Source organism: Vairimorpha necatrix, chromosome 5 (genome assembly GCF_036630325.1).
Source record: "Vairimorpha necatrix chromosome 5, complete sequence".
NCBI lineage: Eukaryota > Fungi > Microsporidia > Nosematidae > Vairimorpha > Vairimorpha necatrix.
In genome coordinates, this window is record NC_088820.1 from 494,185 (window position 1) to 512,293 (window position 18,109).

Here is an 18,109-nt window from a genome sequence, read left to right on the forward strand (position 1 = left end):
TCCTTTATTTAGAAGCTTTGGTTTTAAAACTTCAGAGCTTTTTTGCCTCTGAATGCTCCATCTCTTACTAAGTGTTCTTCTAAAGTAGATCTTTTTATAAGAACACCCAAATACCTGTATTCGGCGACTTCCCCGATTTTTCCAAAGTCAGTCCTGATAGCGACATCTACCGACTCGGATCTATATTGGCATCCCACACTAAAATACCACTTTTGTCACGGTTGATCTTCATACGATTCTCAACTGCCCATCTGCTGATTTGACACACTTTGAGTTTCAAATCAGCAAGAGTATTGCCTAGAACTACGATGTCATCTGCAAACATCAGTCCGGGCTGGCTTATATTTGAGCGAAGAACGCTCAATCCTTTTATGCCGTCAAAAATATCATTTATGAATAGATTGAACAGCGTAGGAGAACAGGGGCTTCCGGTCGCACACCTTTTTTGTAGAGATATCCACTACTTGTGTCTCCGTTTATACGGATTCTCCTCTTAGTATTTCCAAGATATCATTCAATGTAGTTATAAGATATCTTGGAATACTATACCTTTCTAGCTTATTAAAAAGTAGCTCATGGCTAACATTGTCGTAAGCTTTTTCAAAGTCAATAAAACATAGAAAAGTTTGTTGGCTTCGAAATTGTTTTCTTTAACCACCTCCAGCAAGGTTGCAATCTGATTCATACATTCTTCTCCTGCTCTAAATCCGGCTTGGAAGGAGAAAGAATGTTATTTTCTTCAACAAACTGTGTAAGTCTGTCGTTTACTATTTTTAAGTAAATTTTGCTTATTGTGTTAATTAGCGCAATTCCTCTATAGTTGTTGAGATCTGACACATCTCCTTTTTTATGAAGGCAAATCATGTCAGAAGCACTCCAGCTAACAGGGGGGCTGTCTCCTGTTAGTATTCTGTTAAACTCGTTCACTAGGAACAGGGTCAGCTATTTATCTACTAAACTAGGTTTAAGTAGTACCTTGTATAGCTCGATAGGAATCTCATCCGGCCCAGCTGCCCTGTTATTCTTCAGTTATCAGTGGCTCTCAATACTTTCTTCATAGTGATGTTCTCTGGAGTATCCCTTTCGATATTCTTTTATGACAATTTCAACGTCTGAAATTGAGTTAGCTAGATTAGCGTAAAAGTCATTGGCCATCTCTAACTTCTTTTTATGCTTGTTATGAGCCATGCCCGATACATTTTTCAAGCAAACATTGTCTAATCTAACAGTGACGTTAGAAGAACTTTTCAACCATTTCCAGAAGTCTCTGGATCTGTTACTTTAATAGAGCTCGATGCCCTTGAAGGCCCAAAGTACGGCTCGATCAATCCGAACTTTTATCTTTCAAGCCTTAATCTTATCCTGTAGTAACATGTACCTATGCACAGACGGTACGGACCTATTCGTTAGCATACGCTTAGTAGCATTTTTAAAACTTTTAAAGAATTTACGTGTCTCAATCTGATGGGCAGTCCTTTAAATGTCCCCACTTTACTGTGTATCTTGGAGGATATACAAACGTCTTTTATAACTCCAGAGAGTTCATCTAGTGTGAAGTTTTTTTCATTCAACTTTCTTGAAAGCTTAGCTTTCATTCCTGGATGCTCAAGTTTCTTCCTATTGTAGGCAAATGACCATTCTCTCACTGGAGAAGGAAGAGATATCATTCTTTTCAGCAAGAGATGATCACTTACCGCCAATCTTCGAGAAATTGTTATTTTCTCGTTGTTGAATTAAGACCCCAAATATCGTATCAATACGTCTTTTAGAGACTTGTCCATCACTCAGGATTCTTGTCCCTGATAATCTGTTATAGTTTATTGCGGGGTTTTACCCTGCGATAGCAAGCTTCTTTTTGAGGGAAGAATCAAAGGTATTCATAACCCCCATCACTACAATCTCCTTGTAGTTTCTTTTATCCTTCTCAATACTTAGAAGGTTAATTACTTTACTTAGAGTTTCGGCCTTGCACTCTCTCTTGTGGGACGTAAACATTGACTATTAAAATCTTTGTCCATCCCGTACTAGTTTTGAATTCAACGACAGTTTGCAGGAAATTGTCGTCATCCCCCTTTTGGAACATCTTACTGCCCCGTCTTTTCTGACTAGAGTCATTAGACCCGGCCGATTCTTTCCTATGGCTGTTGTCTCCACCATCATATACTTTTCTAGTCTCGTAGAACCTAAGGATTTCTTCCAAGTTTCTTTAAGACATAAGACTGTTGCCTTTTCTATTTTAAAAGGAATTCTAAGTCCTCCTTCTTTCCGTAGAAATGGTTGATGTTAAGACTATAGAGCTTGGCCTTCTCTATGGACTTGCATCTTCTTTTATTCTCCACTATATCACGAGTTGGAATTTCTTTTAATATTTCTAGGCCAAGTTTATCCATGGCTTTAGAAATTTCTTTTTTTCTTAACCTTCTGACTACGCAGAAGGTGAAGTTAGCATCTTTTCTGCGATTCTTTCTAGTATAGATAAGAGAGTTCGATAATCTCGTTGACACTCTGTCTAACTGTTGTCGGAGTTCTTCTCCTTTGATATGGTTGGCCATTGTTTTAACTGGACACAACCCCCCTTGAATGCTTGTTCTCAGCATTCTAGCTTTTATTATGATATAGACATGAGATTTAAATCTCAGTTTACATCCATTACTTTTATTAGTAAAGTTACTAACTTTTGGTGAATCGTTGGGTAGACAATAATTTTTGGTACAGCTAAGAAGCCGTATAACTTGTTTTTTATTAAAATATATATTATTATATAAAATTCTTTTAATAATAGGATTTTTATCACTGTTCATTGTGATGTTTACTATCAACTTTCATGTCTTTCCCGAGCTGTTTCGCATTCAGCTCGGAAAGGAAGAACTCTTTATGACTTACTGTAGAATTATCAGATAGCCCCCTTTTTATAACTTTTATTGCCTTATCAACAGGCACATACTTCCTCCAATTTTGACGAAGATCGGAGAATATTTTCGTCGAAGCTGATCTGTTCCTAGAGATATAATTCCATACTTCGTTTTCGGCAACTAATACTCTTACATTTTCTGAAGCATTCTTAAGAGCTTCTGCAGCTTGAAAGCAGAATTCATCTCTTATGAGAAAAATTCTGCCCTCGCCTTCAATATTTTTTACTAGAGGAATGTTCTTTTCCTCTATGCCCATTAATTTGCCCCAGGTCTCCCTGATTATGTGTTCCCCTCGGTAGAAACCATGAGCGACCACAATTTTGTATTTGCAGCCTTTGAGCCTCTTTCCGTTTATTGCTAGGTCTAGCAACTCTTCTCTGGATAGTTTAGCTATCCAATTCGTTTGTTTCTTCCTCGTAATATGAGAAGAAGATGCCTTTGTTGAAGAAGTTTTCTTCATCTTGAATTTGCGCTTAGTCATAAATTTCGACTTCGCACAACCTTTTATAGATGACAGTAACAAATCATCTTTCAGTATTTTTTACAAGTTTTAGAACTTGAAGTGGGTACTTTCAACTGTTTCGTATCACAGTTGAAGTTCTTTTTTATACCTTCTAGGAATGGGGCAAACCTTTTGGCATCTGCTGTTTTTAATGTTTTTGAGGCATCAGCTTTTTTTGAGACCTTTGGTTTCATATCACAATTTTTAAGAATGATTGTCCAGTCATTCTCCGTCTTTTCTGTTAGAAGAATAAATTTCTTCAACAATTTCCTGTTTCCTTTTACTGCAGCGGCTACCTTCCGTAAAAACACATTAATGGTATTGGATGATGGGATCCTTTTATCCGTAACCTTTATTTGCTCTTTATCTTGAGCTTTAGAGAAGACACCAAACAACTCCTATTTATTTTTTGATCAATAAGATCAACTTTTATGGTGATTGTTTCTTTACATTCTCCTTTTTTGCCTTGAGAATCATGTCAATTCTCTGCTCTAATCTTTCATTTGAAGCCTTTAGGGCATCAATTTGTGTGTTGAGTTGGTTTCTCATTACGGAAATCTCAATCTCATGCTGCTTCTTCAAGTTTTTAAGCTTGAATCTCTGTTCATTGAGCTCTTTTCAGATGGCATCTAAGTACTCCTGATGAATACTTGTCACTCCATGTGAACTCTTACAATAGGTAGCAAGGCTATCCATCAGCCCAGCTCTCCCACAGTACCTTTGGTTGGCATTTCTGCCTTCTTCTATCTTTATTCCGTTGAATAAAGTCTCTGTTCGTGACCAATATTTTCTCAATTCTTGGTCTGGGTGAATAGCAGCCTTGCGGAAGCTGCTAACTTCACATTCTGGTTTGTAGCTAAACATATTTATTCTAAAATTAAGGGTATAAAATATAATTTTTTAAATCTCAACATCCCCCTCTTAAAAACATTCGTCTATTATCAATTTCAGCTGAGAAGAATGTCGCTTAATAGTTTTGTTTCCTGTCCTCACCAGATATGTGTTGTTTTCTAAAACTTTATAAATTAAACCTCTAACCTTAAATTTGGGTTCTCCCTTTTTGACACCTGTTTCCGTTTTTATAATAACGCTATCCCCCTCTGAAAATTGTGGTTCGGTTTCTCGTTTTTATTTCTTTCATTGAATTTTAGTATCTCCTCATATTGTTTTTCTTTCACCTTTTGGAAATTGGCCGGGTTTAAAGCATCATTCGGAGACATACCTAATTTGCTATGATATATATTGTTATATACATCTAAAACCTTAAAAAGTCTAATTTTAAGATTTTCTTTCCCCTCTTGTTTGTATATTCCTTCTGTCAAAATTGGAAATTTCATTTTCATTACATTTAGAAACTACATCTTTGATAAAATCATCAACTTTTTGTTCTTCCTTTTGCTTCATATTGTAAATGTCAAAAAGCAATGTTTTATTCTCAAATTCTTGTTCCACTTCTTTTTTCCAGATTTCAAACGTTAAAGCAGCTTTCCTTTTATTTTAAAAGTCCTACAATGCCAATCTAAAATATGAGAGTTGAGTCTGCTTATAAAAAAATCTAACTTCTCCTCATTGGTCATTTTTGCCCAACTACTCAGAGCCTCTGCTCTTCTAATTTCTACTATTATATTGTCTTTGTTTATTTCGTTTTTTATATTCTCCACCATAAACATATTTATTCTAAAATTAAGGGTATAAAATTTAATTTTTTAAATCTCAACAGTAGCCTTCCAATACTAGTGAATTAACACTTTCTTGTACTCCAGAGGTCGATAAGTCGGCCTCAATCGCGCAAGTTTCTTCCTCCTTTTTTTTTGCGTTTGGTGAACCCCATTTTACATGCAGGACCAATATAAATTCTATGTTATTTTGTTAATCATAAAGAAAAAATGAAAATTTTTAATGTAAATATTGGAGCTTTTCCACTTTAGTCCCCCCTTAAATATATAAATACCAATTTTTAAAAAATATCCCCGATTTTTGAAATTCAAAGCGGACAGAACGGAGGGAGAAAAATCCAAAAAAAAATAACATCTAATAAAACAATATAATAACCAAAGATAAACAAATTATTTTTTTTATTTTTTTAATTTTTTAACTATTTCATTATAGTTCTGACTTGATCAAATCCTCTACTTATTATACATAAATTTGTATAATAACAAGATATATTATTGAATATGTATAATAAATAATAACATAACTATGTTATAATGTAATAATTAAAAATCAATAAGAAAATTTTTTCTATATTAATAAATTTAATTAATCTTATAGCAGTTTATTTTTAAAATTCATAATTTTAATCTTATAGCAGTTTATTTTTAAAATTCATAATTTTAATCTTATAGCAGTTTATTTTTAAAATTCATAATTTTAATCTTATATAATATATATGAATGATTAAAAATACATAAATATGAATTTTTTCTCTTCATTTGTTTATAAAAAACAATCAATTACCTAAAATACTAATATTTTATACAAATACTTAAAATAATAAGAACCAAACCTAAAATCTGTATTAAACATCATAAATAGAAGGAAAACATAAGTTTCAACCCGGAAATATGATAATAATGACAGAAGAAAATAATTTTCTTTTTATGTAATTAGACATCTATTTAAACACAATTTAGAAAAAATAATTTTTATAATTGTTTTATATTATGTTTTAACTGTAATATGGTCAAAATAGAACTTATTTTAACTATTATATACTACTTTATAAATTTTGTATTTTCTCCCTTCCGTTCTGTCCGCTTCGAATTTCAAAAATCAGGGATATTTTTTAAAAATTGATATTTATATATGTAGGGGGGGGGGGACTATAGTGGAAATTGGCCTAAATATATATAGAATGAAAATATAATCAAATTAAAAGAAAAGTTTTAGCTACAAAATATTTTTATTTTCTTTCTTTTTAGCAATTTCTGCTAGTTTTTCTTTAATCAAATTGATATTTTGTTCTACTTTCTTTGGATCAAGATCAAAAATTTTTATGAATTCATTTTTATCTACTCCTTGTAGTTTATTATCATAAAATCTGGCTTTGATGGAACATGATTCTGCTACTAATCGAATAAAATTAAACATATTTAGTATTCTAAAAACTTCAAAGTTTTCACTTTGTTTTACAATTATTTCATTCATTATATCAAATAAATCCAAATATTGAGAACTTTGCTCATTTTGATCTTCGTTTCTTCTATTAACTTTCATAATATTTCCAATTTCTTTCAAAGTTTGAAAAGATCCTTCAGCAGCTTCATCGTTGTTAATGTAATTTTCTGCTTCAACAAGTAAATATATCTTAATATATCTATATTGGTCACTTTTACTGTTAAATATCTTTGATATGATTCCTTTCCTGTTAAGTTCTCCTTTATTTTCGATTAGGCAATCTAAATCCTCTGTGCCTATTAATTTATCGAAAACTAATATATGTCCGAAAAATATATTCAACTGATCTTTTGTTTTATCCAGAATTCTTTTGAAGAGAAACCCAATTTCTTTTTCTTTCAATAGAACATTAAACGCATCTATGACTGCGTATTCTGTTTTTCTTATTAAAACTTGCATTCTTTCTGCATATTTCCGGCTTTCCAAATTATTTTCTTGCACTAGATTAATTGTAGTGTTATTAATTTTAGTCCACTTTAATAAACCTAGCTCATCTCTTAATAATTTTTTAATTTTGTAATTTTCATACTTACATAGAGTATTCGGAATTTTCAGCCTTCTTTCTGTGAAAAATCTCATACTTTTATTAGAAAAAGCTGAAGAAAAAAAAGCATCTTTGTATAAATCGAAACACTTAGGACAAATGTCGTTCTTTTCTTTCAGACATTGTTTTACTATGTCCAGCATTTCGCCTTTGGAAAATTCGAAGTAAAAGTAAGCCTTTTCTATATAAACTAGAACACTGATACATATGATGTCGTCATTCGCATCATATGTAGGTAAAACATATGAATTAGCCCCCAAACTTGGGTCATCTGAATTAAGGGGAACTTCTTTGATCATATTAAGTATAGATTTTCCCTCATTAATATAAGCTTGAGTAGTTTTTAAATACAAAGATTGGTTTTCGTTATTTGTATTATTTCTTTTATCATTTATTTTTCTGATTCCTTCTATAATGTCTTTAATAATGGTATTTTCATTAGAATATATGCATTCGTTTGTATAAGTATCTATATAGTCTAAAAAGACCTTATATAATTTATAATTGTCCATAAATTCTGTTAATTTTCTTTCATATTCATTAAGAATAATATCTAAAGATTTTTCTCCATAATTAATATTTAATGATTCTGTTATTTCTGATTTTTTATTTTTCTCAAAGTCTATTATTTTAAAAGAACACCTAATTTCTTTATTTTCATAATGCCTTAAGTCTGCATAACCATAATTTTTAGTAGTGTCTACCATTTGATAATCTCCTTTTACGATTTTTTGAATAAACACTGCCGTAATTTCATCACAGAGAGGTCTATAAATTGCTTGTGTAGAAACAAACATATAGAAGACATGTAAGATGAACATAATGGGGGGGTAAAGAAAAAATTTATTCATATGCAAAAAATAAATTAAAAATCTTCGATATTTTATAAAACTTCTACAAAAAAATTAAAAGATGTTTATGATCTATGTAAAAGCTTTTAAAACATTTTTTATTTTTGTTTATTTATTATTTTTGATTTTGAATTTTTTATTTATTTTTTTTGAAAAAAAGAAAAATTAAAATTTTAATTAATGTTTTGAAAATTTGAAAAACCAATAAAAAGATACGGAATTCGCAATATCAATGTCACACAATATTTTATTTTGACTCTTATTAACCAGTACAAGTTCTATTTTTGAACTTTGTGGACATCAGATTTTTAATCTGAAATAATATTGATTTAATTAAACACGTGATATCCAAAACAAAACTTCAATCAAAAAGCGCCTGGAAGATATAACACAGCATAGATGGGAGGAGGGCTAAAATCAGCTTTAGTGTAAAAAAAATGGGGGGTCGAAATTTTTAAAAAATTGCCCCTTTTTTAAAAAAAGGAAGGGAATGCTGAGTAAAGAAGAAATTGAAGATTTTTATGAACATCTGCTAAGAAAGAAATATAAACAGAAATGTTCAATTTGTAGCTGGGATACATCTAGAGTATCTAACGAAACATTTTATTTGAGATGTAAATTTCCCAAATGCGGCCAAAGATTTTCAATTTGGAATAATACTCTATTTTCAAATAGTAAGATAGATCATATTCTTATGCTGAAAATTGTTAATCTATGGACAATGGGACTTAAAATAGCGCATATTACTAAAACTTTGGACTGTAATATGCAAAATGTAAGTGCTACACTTGAGAAATTATTTTAATTAAAAATTTATGAAAAATATATAAATAAAACAAAACAAATAGGAGGCGAAAATATCATAGTGGAGATCGACGAAAGTAAAATAGGTAAGAATAAATACCACAGGGGAAAATTAGTTAAAGGATTTTGGTGTTTTGGGATGGTAGAAAGAACAACAGAAAAGAAGATAATATTTGTCATAATAAATAAAAGAAACAAGGATACATTGCTGCCGATCTTATTTAAGTATGTAAATTTGAAATCTATCTGTGGTATCCACCACTGAGGAAAGTATTTAAAATATTTTTATTATTCATTCTATGCTTCCTTTCCATTATTCCGTACCCCTCTCCAGATAAAATATTTAAATAAATGTTGGAGGGAAAACGGGTCGAATTTGGAGGGAAGATTTTAGAAATATATTTTATGATATTTGGTATATCATAATCTGCCTCTCCTTTTGCTTCAAAGTTTACTATCAACCAATTTTTCATATCCCGGTATTATATTAGATACTATATCTGGAGGCTCTTCTATTGTATTATTAACATCATTATTTATAGTTTCTAACCTATTTTTGGTGTTTATATTATCCAATGTAGCTATCATCCTCTTTCTTGTTTTAAAAGTCTTCAATAGTTTTGGTTTACCAAAGTATTTTACTTTATACAGAATTTTCTCGCGATTTTGCTTATTTTCACCTTCGCTGTTTTCTATATTGTCTTTCAATACATTGTCCCCGTGGGTTGATTTTTTAGCTCTTACTATTATCTCTTCGAGTTTCTCGTTTTTAACTTCCTTGGCTTGTGGTTTTTTAGCGGTATCTGTGCTCGCTTCTTTAATTTCATCTGCGTTAACCGCTTTCTCTTTATGTAACTCGCTGTTTTTGATGTAGTGGTCTATTTTTTCGGCAGTTTCAATGCTTTTATTTTCCTCACTTATGGAAAAGCAGTTTTGCATTAGCAAATCTTTATTTTGTGTGGCTTCATCTGTCTTCATGTTGTTATTCTTATTTTTATTACTTTTATTTTTCTTAAAGCAATCACTAGTATTATGAGTTCTTGATCGATGCAAACTACACCATCTATTCCCATCCTCTCTATGGTTTGGTTCTTTGACCTCGACTCGGTTATTCCTTATTAAGACTACATCATTTCGAATTCTAGCTACTAATTCTTTCTCCAAGCTTACCAATAGATAAATAATGTCTTTAACATTCGTAGTATTTAATTTCAGAACATAATCTTTTGTATCTTCAGATAAAGCATTTAGACAGATTTCATTAAATCTTCTCTCATATTCCTTCTTAGTATATTTTTCTAAATAAGATGCCACTTCAAGTTTGGCATAAATATCATTTATCATATCTTCTATCAAAACATAATTAGATTGTTTAATTTCTAATAATTTAATTCCTTCATTTGAAAAGATTGTATGCGGATAGGCAACAGTTAATATTTCTTCCTTACCCTTCATATAAGACTTACAATTGTTCTTTCTTTTCCATTCTTTACTTTCCACTAAATTTTGTAGCACTAACAGATTCTCTTCATCGCTCCATTCTATTTTCTTACTCAATTCTTCAAATTTTCTGAACCATTCTAGCATATTGGTTCCTTCAATACAGTTTATTATTTCTAACTGTTTTATAATAGGCTCTTTTAGGCCCTTGACTTTGATCTCAAAGCTGATCGTGTCTTTGGATTCATAAGTCTTTATCCTTTTGTTTAGTATAGGATACATCTTCGTTAAATTTAACTTGTGGTATCCACCACTGAGGAAAGTATTTAAAATATTTTTATTATTCATTCTATGCTTCCTTTCCATTATTCCGTACCCCTCTCCAGATAAAATATTTAAATAAATGTTGGAGGGAAAACGGGTCGAATTTGGAGGGAAGATTTTAGAAATATATTTTATGATATTTGGTATATCATACTATCATTCATTCCGATATGTGGAAGGCCTATATAACGTTAAAAAGCCATTACGCGGACCATAGAACTGTAAATCACAGTCAAACATTTAGAGATAATGAAACAGGTGTCCATACAAACACCATCGAAGGAAATTGGAGGTCTTTAAAAGCCTCTATACCCAAAAGGTGTAGAACATATGAACTTTCTGAAATCTATTTAACTCTATATATGATTAAAAGAAATGAGATTCAAGACGCCTTTGAAGCATTATTAAAATTATGTTTTTGATATATTTTACTTATTTTAATACAATTTTTTTATATTTTTATATCTTAATTACATTTTATTTTTTTTCTGAAGTTTTCTCTTCCCTTCCTTTTTTAAAAATTTCGACCCCCCATTTTTTTTACACTAAAGTTGATTTTAGCCGGAAGGAGTTACATATGAAAACAACTTCCATTAAACATTGTGATAAAAAAACTAATAATGAAAGTTTAGTCGTACAAAATTTTATATAAAAAATATTAGTTCTTTTTTATAGCATATTTTTGTTCTTTAACTCATGCTCTCTTGTTTTCTGACGTAGTCCAGAGGAGCTACCTCTGGATAAATATAGTTCGATGTAATTAATGATTTTATTGTTATTGAATAAGCCTCGTTGGGCATCTGTTACGGGATACTGATCCCTGGCTTGGTAGCCCTTCCTTGGTCTATGTTCCCAAGGGTAATGATCGTTAGTTTGTTTCATGATCCGGTGGGGGTCAGGGCAAAAAAGAAATAAATATTCGATTTTTGGAATAGACCGGTCGAATGGTCTATTTTCCAAAAAGGGAAAATTGATAAAATAAAAATAAATATTTTGTGGTATTTATAATACCACATTCTACCCCCTCTAAAACTTTATGTTCTTAACATGTATCCATTCGTGGATTCCATTGACCTTTATCCACTTTCCTTTAGACCCTACTTGCGTGATTCTTCGCTTCCTCCGATATTTTCGCTCTAGCTTTTTGGCTGTTAAATTTCTTACATATACCATGTCTCCTATTCTGTATTTAACTGCAATTGGTATATGTTTTGTCTCCCGCATTCGTATTGGTCTTTTCAATGGATCGTAATATTCCTTTCCCGTCAAAGCAGCATTGGGTGAACATCCAATAGTCCTGTTGTAGTTATTGTTGATTACCCATTCGCACTTCTCAACTGCTGTATGTATGTTTTCACCTTTCATAATAGATAGCATAAACGATATGGTACGGTTTATTGACTCTGAGATACCATTTGAACTTGGTGTATAAGTTGGAATGCGTAAATGTCTTATGTCTGATTCCTTTAGATATTGTTCCAACTCTTTGCTTATATATTGTTTTCCATTATCAGTTATTAGTACGGACGGTTTAGATTCCGTGACTTCCATCCAATTGTTTACTGCTTGAATAATTTCTTCCCCTCTTATTTTATACGATAAGTAGACCTTTGTGTATCTAGTTTTTATATCAGTAATTGTGATTAAAAATGCCTTTTCGTGTTTGCCTTTATGTTTAAAGTTATCTAGGCTAGATGGACCATATATGTCCGAACTAATTCTTTCTAACTTGTTTTCTGACCACATAGGGGCTCCTACCTCTCTTTTAGTAAATGTTAATTTGTATCCTTTGCATTTTTTGCAATCTTGTACTACTTGTTTGATTTTTTTCAATAAGTAAGGGACGTAAAAAAATTTCCTTAAGTTGTTATACATTGTCGTGATCCCTCTATGTCCTTGATTATGATGGATTTTCTGTAACCAGTACTTTACCTTGGTTGATCTGATGTATATCTTACCTTGTTTGTTTGTTTTTATCCTTTGGCCTTTGTCTCTTATTACAGCGTCTTTGACAATTTTTATGTATTCATCCTCATTAGGTTCAACCATTGTGAAACATCTTGATAAGTTATCTGCAATGATGTTTTCTTTACCTTCAATGTGTATTAATTTATGGTTAAATTCATTTATAATAAGTTTCCATCGACTCATTCTTGAAGTCTCGAGCTTTGGGCTGTGTAAGCAGTTTTTGCTATCTGTTCTTACTTCTACAAAATTTCCTTGTAAGATGCTTTTGAAATGGATTAGTGATAGAAGGATTCCAAGATATTCCTTTTCTACAATGCTGTAATTTAATTCGACTTTTCCAAATTTTTTGCTGAAATATCCAATTGGTCCATCTTCTTGGTATAAGACACTACCTATTCCTGTGTCCGAAGCGTCGCATTCTAAGACGAATGATTTAGTGTAATCTGGGCAAATTTACTTTGCACGTTTCTCAATAAATTCACTTATTTCTTTGATGATATTTTGAATATGTTGAGTTGATTCTATCTTTGCTCCTTGTTTTAGCATATCCGTGATAGGTAGTAATTTTGTTGATAATTTTGGCAAAAATTTTCTATACCATCCAATCGTACCTAAGAGTTTTGTACATCTCTTTTTGTTTTAATTCTTCTTTCTAAGATTTCTTTAGGAATAATTTTATTAGCTGGAAATACTCCTTCTGCATTAATAACATTTCCTAGTACCGTTATTTCATTTTTCATAAAGTTGCTTTTTTCAAAATTTATTTTTACATTTTTTTCTTTAAGTTTATTTAGAACTTTAATAATTAGATCGTTATGTTCTTCCTTTGTCTTTGAGAATAAGACAATGTCATCTATATACACGAAGCAATTGTCCACTTCGTGTAATATTTCAGTAATGTATCTTTGAAAAATTTTCGGCCCCGGTTTAATACCAAAGGGTGCACGTTTGTACCTGTATTGGGCTCCCATTATCATAAAGGAGGTCAAATCTCTACTTTCCTTTGTAATCTTAATTTGGTTAAATCCGTTCTTTAGGTCTATTTGAGAAAAGTATTTATTCTTTCCCATTCTGAGTATACAATCGTCTATTCTAGGGATTGAAAAAATGTCATCAGCGATGTGATCGTTTATATCTTTAAAATTTATCACTAATCTCAACTCTCCGGTTTTCTTTTCTACAAAATATCCAGGACTTGCAAATGATGCTCTCGATTTTTCGATAATGTTTTCATCAAGTAATCTTTTTACTTCCTTCCTCGCAGCTTCGTGATATTTAAACGCAATGTTGTAGAATTTGTGACGCGTCATATTCAGTTTCTTTATTATGGTGAACTTGGCTTCATCCATTTTCATATAAGAGAAGTTATCATTAAGCTTTTGATATTTTTTAAGGTGGGATATATGAAGTTCATTAGGAGTAGACGCGTAAAGTAAATTATTTAATCTTTCGTTTAACACTTCGTCTGTGTTTGGAATTGCGTCCATAAAAGGAATTTCCTCTTCATGTATCCTCAATGACTGACTTGTAAAGTTAATTGTTGCTTTGTTCTCGCTTAACCAATCTGATCCTAGTAGTAAATCTACGGGACAATCTTGTATAACATAAAAGTCGGCATTGGCAGTTATGCTTGGGGTGAAAGTTATCTTTATTGTAACTTTGGAGGTAATTGTTTTTTCGTCTCCATTTCCAAATATCGTGGTGAAAGGTTGGCAAGACTGAGTTTTATGGTCATGTTGATTAACCACTCGTTCACTTATAAAATTGAAATGTGAACCTGTATCGATCAAGAATAAATGATGTATTGTCTGAATTTTTCCAATTATTTTTACTTCTCTTTTTCCGCTCCTGTTTCCTAGTTGAATCCACATGTTGTTCCTTTTATTTCGTCCTTCATCTTGTTTCGATATATTTTTAGTAACCTGTAGGTTGTTACGTAGCCTACAGTTTCTGGTATCATGGGAAAAACTTTTGTGCGTGCTGCAGTAGGTCGTTCTTGACTTGGTCTGGTTTCGTTGTTCGTTGTAATTACCTGCACTTTCATTCCGCTTCCCTAACTGAGATAGAATGCCTGATTCGAGATTTTTTAGATATTCTATCACTTCTAAGGTGCTTCTAGTGTTTACTTCATTCTTATACAGCTCCATTTCTGTTTGTTCACCCAGTCCTCTAAAAAATACTTCTGAGAACTTTCTCTCTGACTCCTGCTTACTTAATCTGTTGGTAAAGCTATAAGCATCCAACTTTAGGGAAATATCCTTTATATAGTCTTCTAGATATCGATAGTTGCATTGTTTTACATCTTCAAGCTCTTGTGTAATCCTAAATTTCATGTTTCGGGGATATGCCATTTCAAGTAAGGCCATTCTCAATTTTAAATATGACGTGTTTTCTTTCGCAGTTTGGAAGTGATCACCAACACACAAACTTCCATAAATTAAACCCATCTGTTCGTCGTTCCATCCATTGGCCTGTGCTAGCCTCTCAAACTTTTCCAGTTGCTTCATTGTGATCTCGGAATTCTTCTTTATGATATTAATCTTTTCTTTACATATGACTTCGGTTCCTTTAACTTTCATGTCAAATTCTCTATATTCGCCGTTTGCGAATTTATCATCATTATTTTTCTTTAGTCCGTCTTTGAATTCAAAATGACGTAGTCCAGAGGAGCTACCTCTGGATAAATATAGTTCGATGTAATTAATGATTTTATTGTTATTGAATAAGCCTCGTTGGGCATCTGTTACGGGATACTGATCCCTGGCTTGGTAGCCCTTCCTTGGTCTATGTTCCCAAGGGTAATGATCGTTAGTTTGTTTCATGATCCGGTGGGGGTCAGGGCAAAAAAGAAATAAATATTCGATTTTTGGAATAGACCGGTCGAATGGTCTATTTTCCAAAAGGGGAAAATTGATAAAATAAAAATAAATATTTTGTGGTATTTATAATACCACATTTTCTTATAACTAAATTGAATTGCGTTATTTTTGAAAAAAAGAAGATGTTTTTTAATAATTTTTTGAACTGATTAAAAAAATCATCTAAAAATTAACAGTATGTATCTTAACAAAAAATTATTATGATCTATGAATTCGAAAATTTTTTATTATCTATTTCATTTTTTAAGCTTTGCAATTTATTAGTCTTTCTAGTATTACTATTGTCGTAGCCCATCAAGTCCAGCCAATCATCTTTCGACAAATGGACGTATTTGATTGGCTACTTAAACTATTTAAAATCATTTCCAAAAGAGGGGATGGAAACTCCAATAAAGTAATTGACAACTATATTACATTTATTAAACAAAATTTTTAATTGAGCTATGTCTTGTATTTTAAATATTTAAAACAACTAAATGACAATAAGTTATTTTATAGTAGCTAGCATGATATACGACAAGTTCAATACTTCGTTTTGTACTTATGGGATTAAGTCCGCCAAAATATAAAAGAAAGTTCGAAAAATAGCCTTAAAAGGAGAAATCAAAATGATCAAATTTATTGTAGAATATCATCTTTAAAGTTAAATATGGATGTAATTTCTTCTAAAACTTCCAAACAGTCATTGTCTTTTAAATCTTCTATTTTTATTATTATTTTGGAATTTCTGGTCTTTGCTATGAGATTGTTTTTCTTGCTTATATTATTATGTTTGTATATTTTATTTAAAAAATCACGATTTAAACACATTAAAAGCTCAGTTAAACTTGGATACGGTGATCTCAATTCTCTTTTAATTAAGAATTAAAACCTTCCGCCCAATTATTTGTAAATGGTATATCATATTCTATTCTTTCTTTCATATAGTTATAACGAAAAAGTCTTTATTTAACCAATTCGTTATATAATAGTTAAGAAATTCTTTAATTGCATGTCCACTATAATCGCGACATATTAACCTAACTAAATATTTAAATGAATATATTTTTTTTCTTCAATGATGAATAATGAACAAAGCAAACATTTGATATAAAATCTAAAAATCTTATCATCCTTGTACAATTTAGAAAATCCCAATGATTTAAATTTTTTAAAACCCGCCTGTGAATAATGAAAGACACAAAGTCTTATTCTGATGCCTGGATATACACTATGCAATGCTTTATGTATAGTCAACTCACAATCTTTATCATATTTTTCATTTTTCTCACATTTGCTTAATTAAATAGCATTTTAAAAGCTTCCACATACGATTCATATTTTTCATTTGGTATTAGAAAATAAGCAAAAGGAATGTAAGTATATTCATCTACAAAAAATACTACGAAAAGTTGAAAAAAGGCTAGAGGCGACGAGTAAAATGTCGGATCAACTGCAAAGACTTTCTTATTCTTGGCGTTGTTTAAATTTTTATCAGACCAGCATGCTATTATTCTCTCTTTGGTACTAAAATAATTATCATACTGTATAAATTTAAGTCCAGATCGTGTCATTAGTAACTCATTTGGAATATCATGATTATAAGAATAGCTAAAATTTTGAGTTAAATATTGAATATTTCTAATTCTTCTCTTTATGTTACGTATACTTGGAAGTAACTGTCTTTCTGAATCATCAAGCATTGTTTTTGTCGCACATACAATTTCATTCTTAGTTTTTCTGCTTGTGAGGCTATCTATTTTTATATCTTCATTTACAAATAAGATTTAATTTGTAAATTACTTAATTCTTCATGATTATGATCTTGATAATTGCATACCTCATTTGTTATGATGTTCATGCGTATACTTCCATTACAATTTTTTAAAAAACAAGACCATTTTATAAATAAAGCCCCAATGTATTACATATAGTATTTGTATCCTTTGTATAATTTTATGTGTTTATTTTCTATGCCTTTTATTTCAACAGGTCTTTCTATCTATTTTTGTAATCTTCTTTCATTTTTCATATTAAGAGGGATTCTAAAATTATTGGATGAATAAAATTTTAAAAATCCAAATAATAATTTTATGTCTAAAAATTGTATATAAAGGGTCAATACATTCGGTATATGGCAAATAATTATTTATTTCGTATAGAAATAATATAAATTTGTGATTTTAGTTTATGGTGTTTCTTCCTGATGCTGTTTGTCCGTTTCGAAATTCATTTTAAGGGCTAATTTTTTTCAAATTTTCTTTTATATTTTGGCGGACTATTCCACCAACCATTTAAAACAACTAAATGACAATAAGTTATTTTTTAGTAGCTAGTATGATATATGAAAAGTTCAATACTTTGTTTTGTATTGTCCAATAAACATTGTTCCTTACATTTTTAATAAAAATTCGTGCCAACCACGTTATAAAAACATTTACGTTCAACACAATACACAAAATCATTATTATATAATTGCAGGTGCATTTCTGTTTTTAAAGCGGCTTATATGATTTTTTTCTTTGAATATAAGTTTTCTTTTATTTTTCTAAGTTTCTTTTTTTAAAAAAATGAATCTTGTTGAAGGAATTGTGATTTTTAGTAAAAAACACTTTTTGTTACGTCAGATAGAAAAAATCGTTTTGATGGCTTTGCAGGCTCTCATAGTCAATCCTCCATCTTAGACTCATACTCCTCGATGTCATGTCTCATACCACTCAGTCACT

General features: G+C 30.9%; 3 protein-coding genes across 4 annotated transcripts; all 3 read right to left on the reverse strand.

Moving 5' to 3' along the window:
- Positions 1 to 2,790: 2,790 nt before the first annotated feature.
- On the reverse strand, positions 2,791 to 4,278 carry VNE69_05065 (uncharacterized protein; the record flags this gene model as incomplete). 2 transcript variants are annotated; one of them, XM_065473544.1, is made up of 4 exons in its annotated part: positions 2,791 to 3,413; positions 3,458 to 3,764; positions 3,865 to 4,028; positions 4,065 to 4,278. In XM_065473544.1, the coding sequence occupies 4 exons, from the start codon at positions 4,276 to 4,278 to the stop codon at positions 2,791 to 2,793; spliced, it is 1,308 nt and encodes a 435-aa protein (XP_065329616.1). The 2 variants fall into 2 exon arrangements, with proteins under 2 accessions (XP_065329616.1, XP_065329617.1); XM_065473545.1 differs by lacking the exons at positions 3,458 to 3,764; positions 3,865 to 4,028; positions 4,065 to 4,278 and having other exon boundaries at positions 2,791 to 3,372.
- Positions 4,279 to 4,692: 414 nt separating this feature from the next.
- On the reverse strand, positions 4,693 to 5,084 carry VNE69_05066 (uncharacterized protein; the record flags this gene model as incomplete). The annotated part of the gene is made up of 2 exons (XM_065473546.1): positions 4,693 to 4,903; positions 4,975 to 5,084. 2 exons carry the CDS (start codon positions 5,082 to 5,084, stop codon positions 4,693 to 4,695), a joined length of 321 nt encoding a protein of 106 aa, XP_065329618.1.
- A 1,222-nt stretch (positions 5,085 to 6,306) lies between these two features.
- Positions 6,307 to 7,959, reverse strand: VNE69_05067 (uncharacterized protein; the record flags this gene model as incomplete). The annotated part of the gene is made up of 1 exon (XM_065473547.1): positions 6,307 to 7,959. The coding sequence occupies one exon, from the start codon at positions 7,957 to 7,959 to the stop codon at positions 6,307 to 6,309; it is 1,653 nt and encodes a 550-aa protein (XP_065329619.1).
- Between the last annotated feature and the right edge of the window lie 10,150 nt (positions 7,960 to 18,109).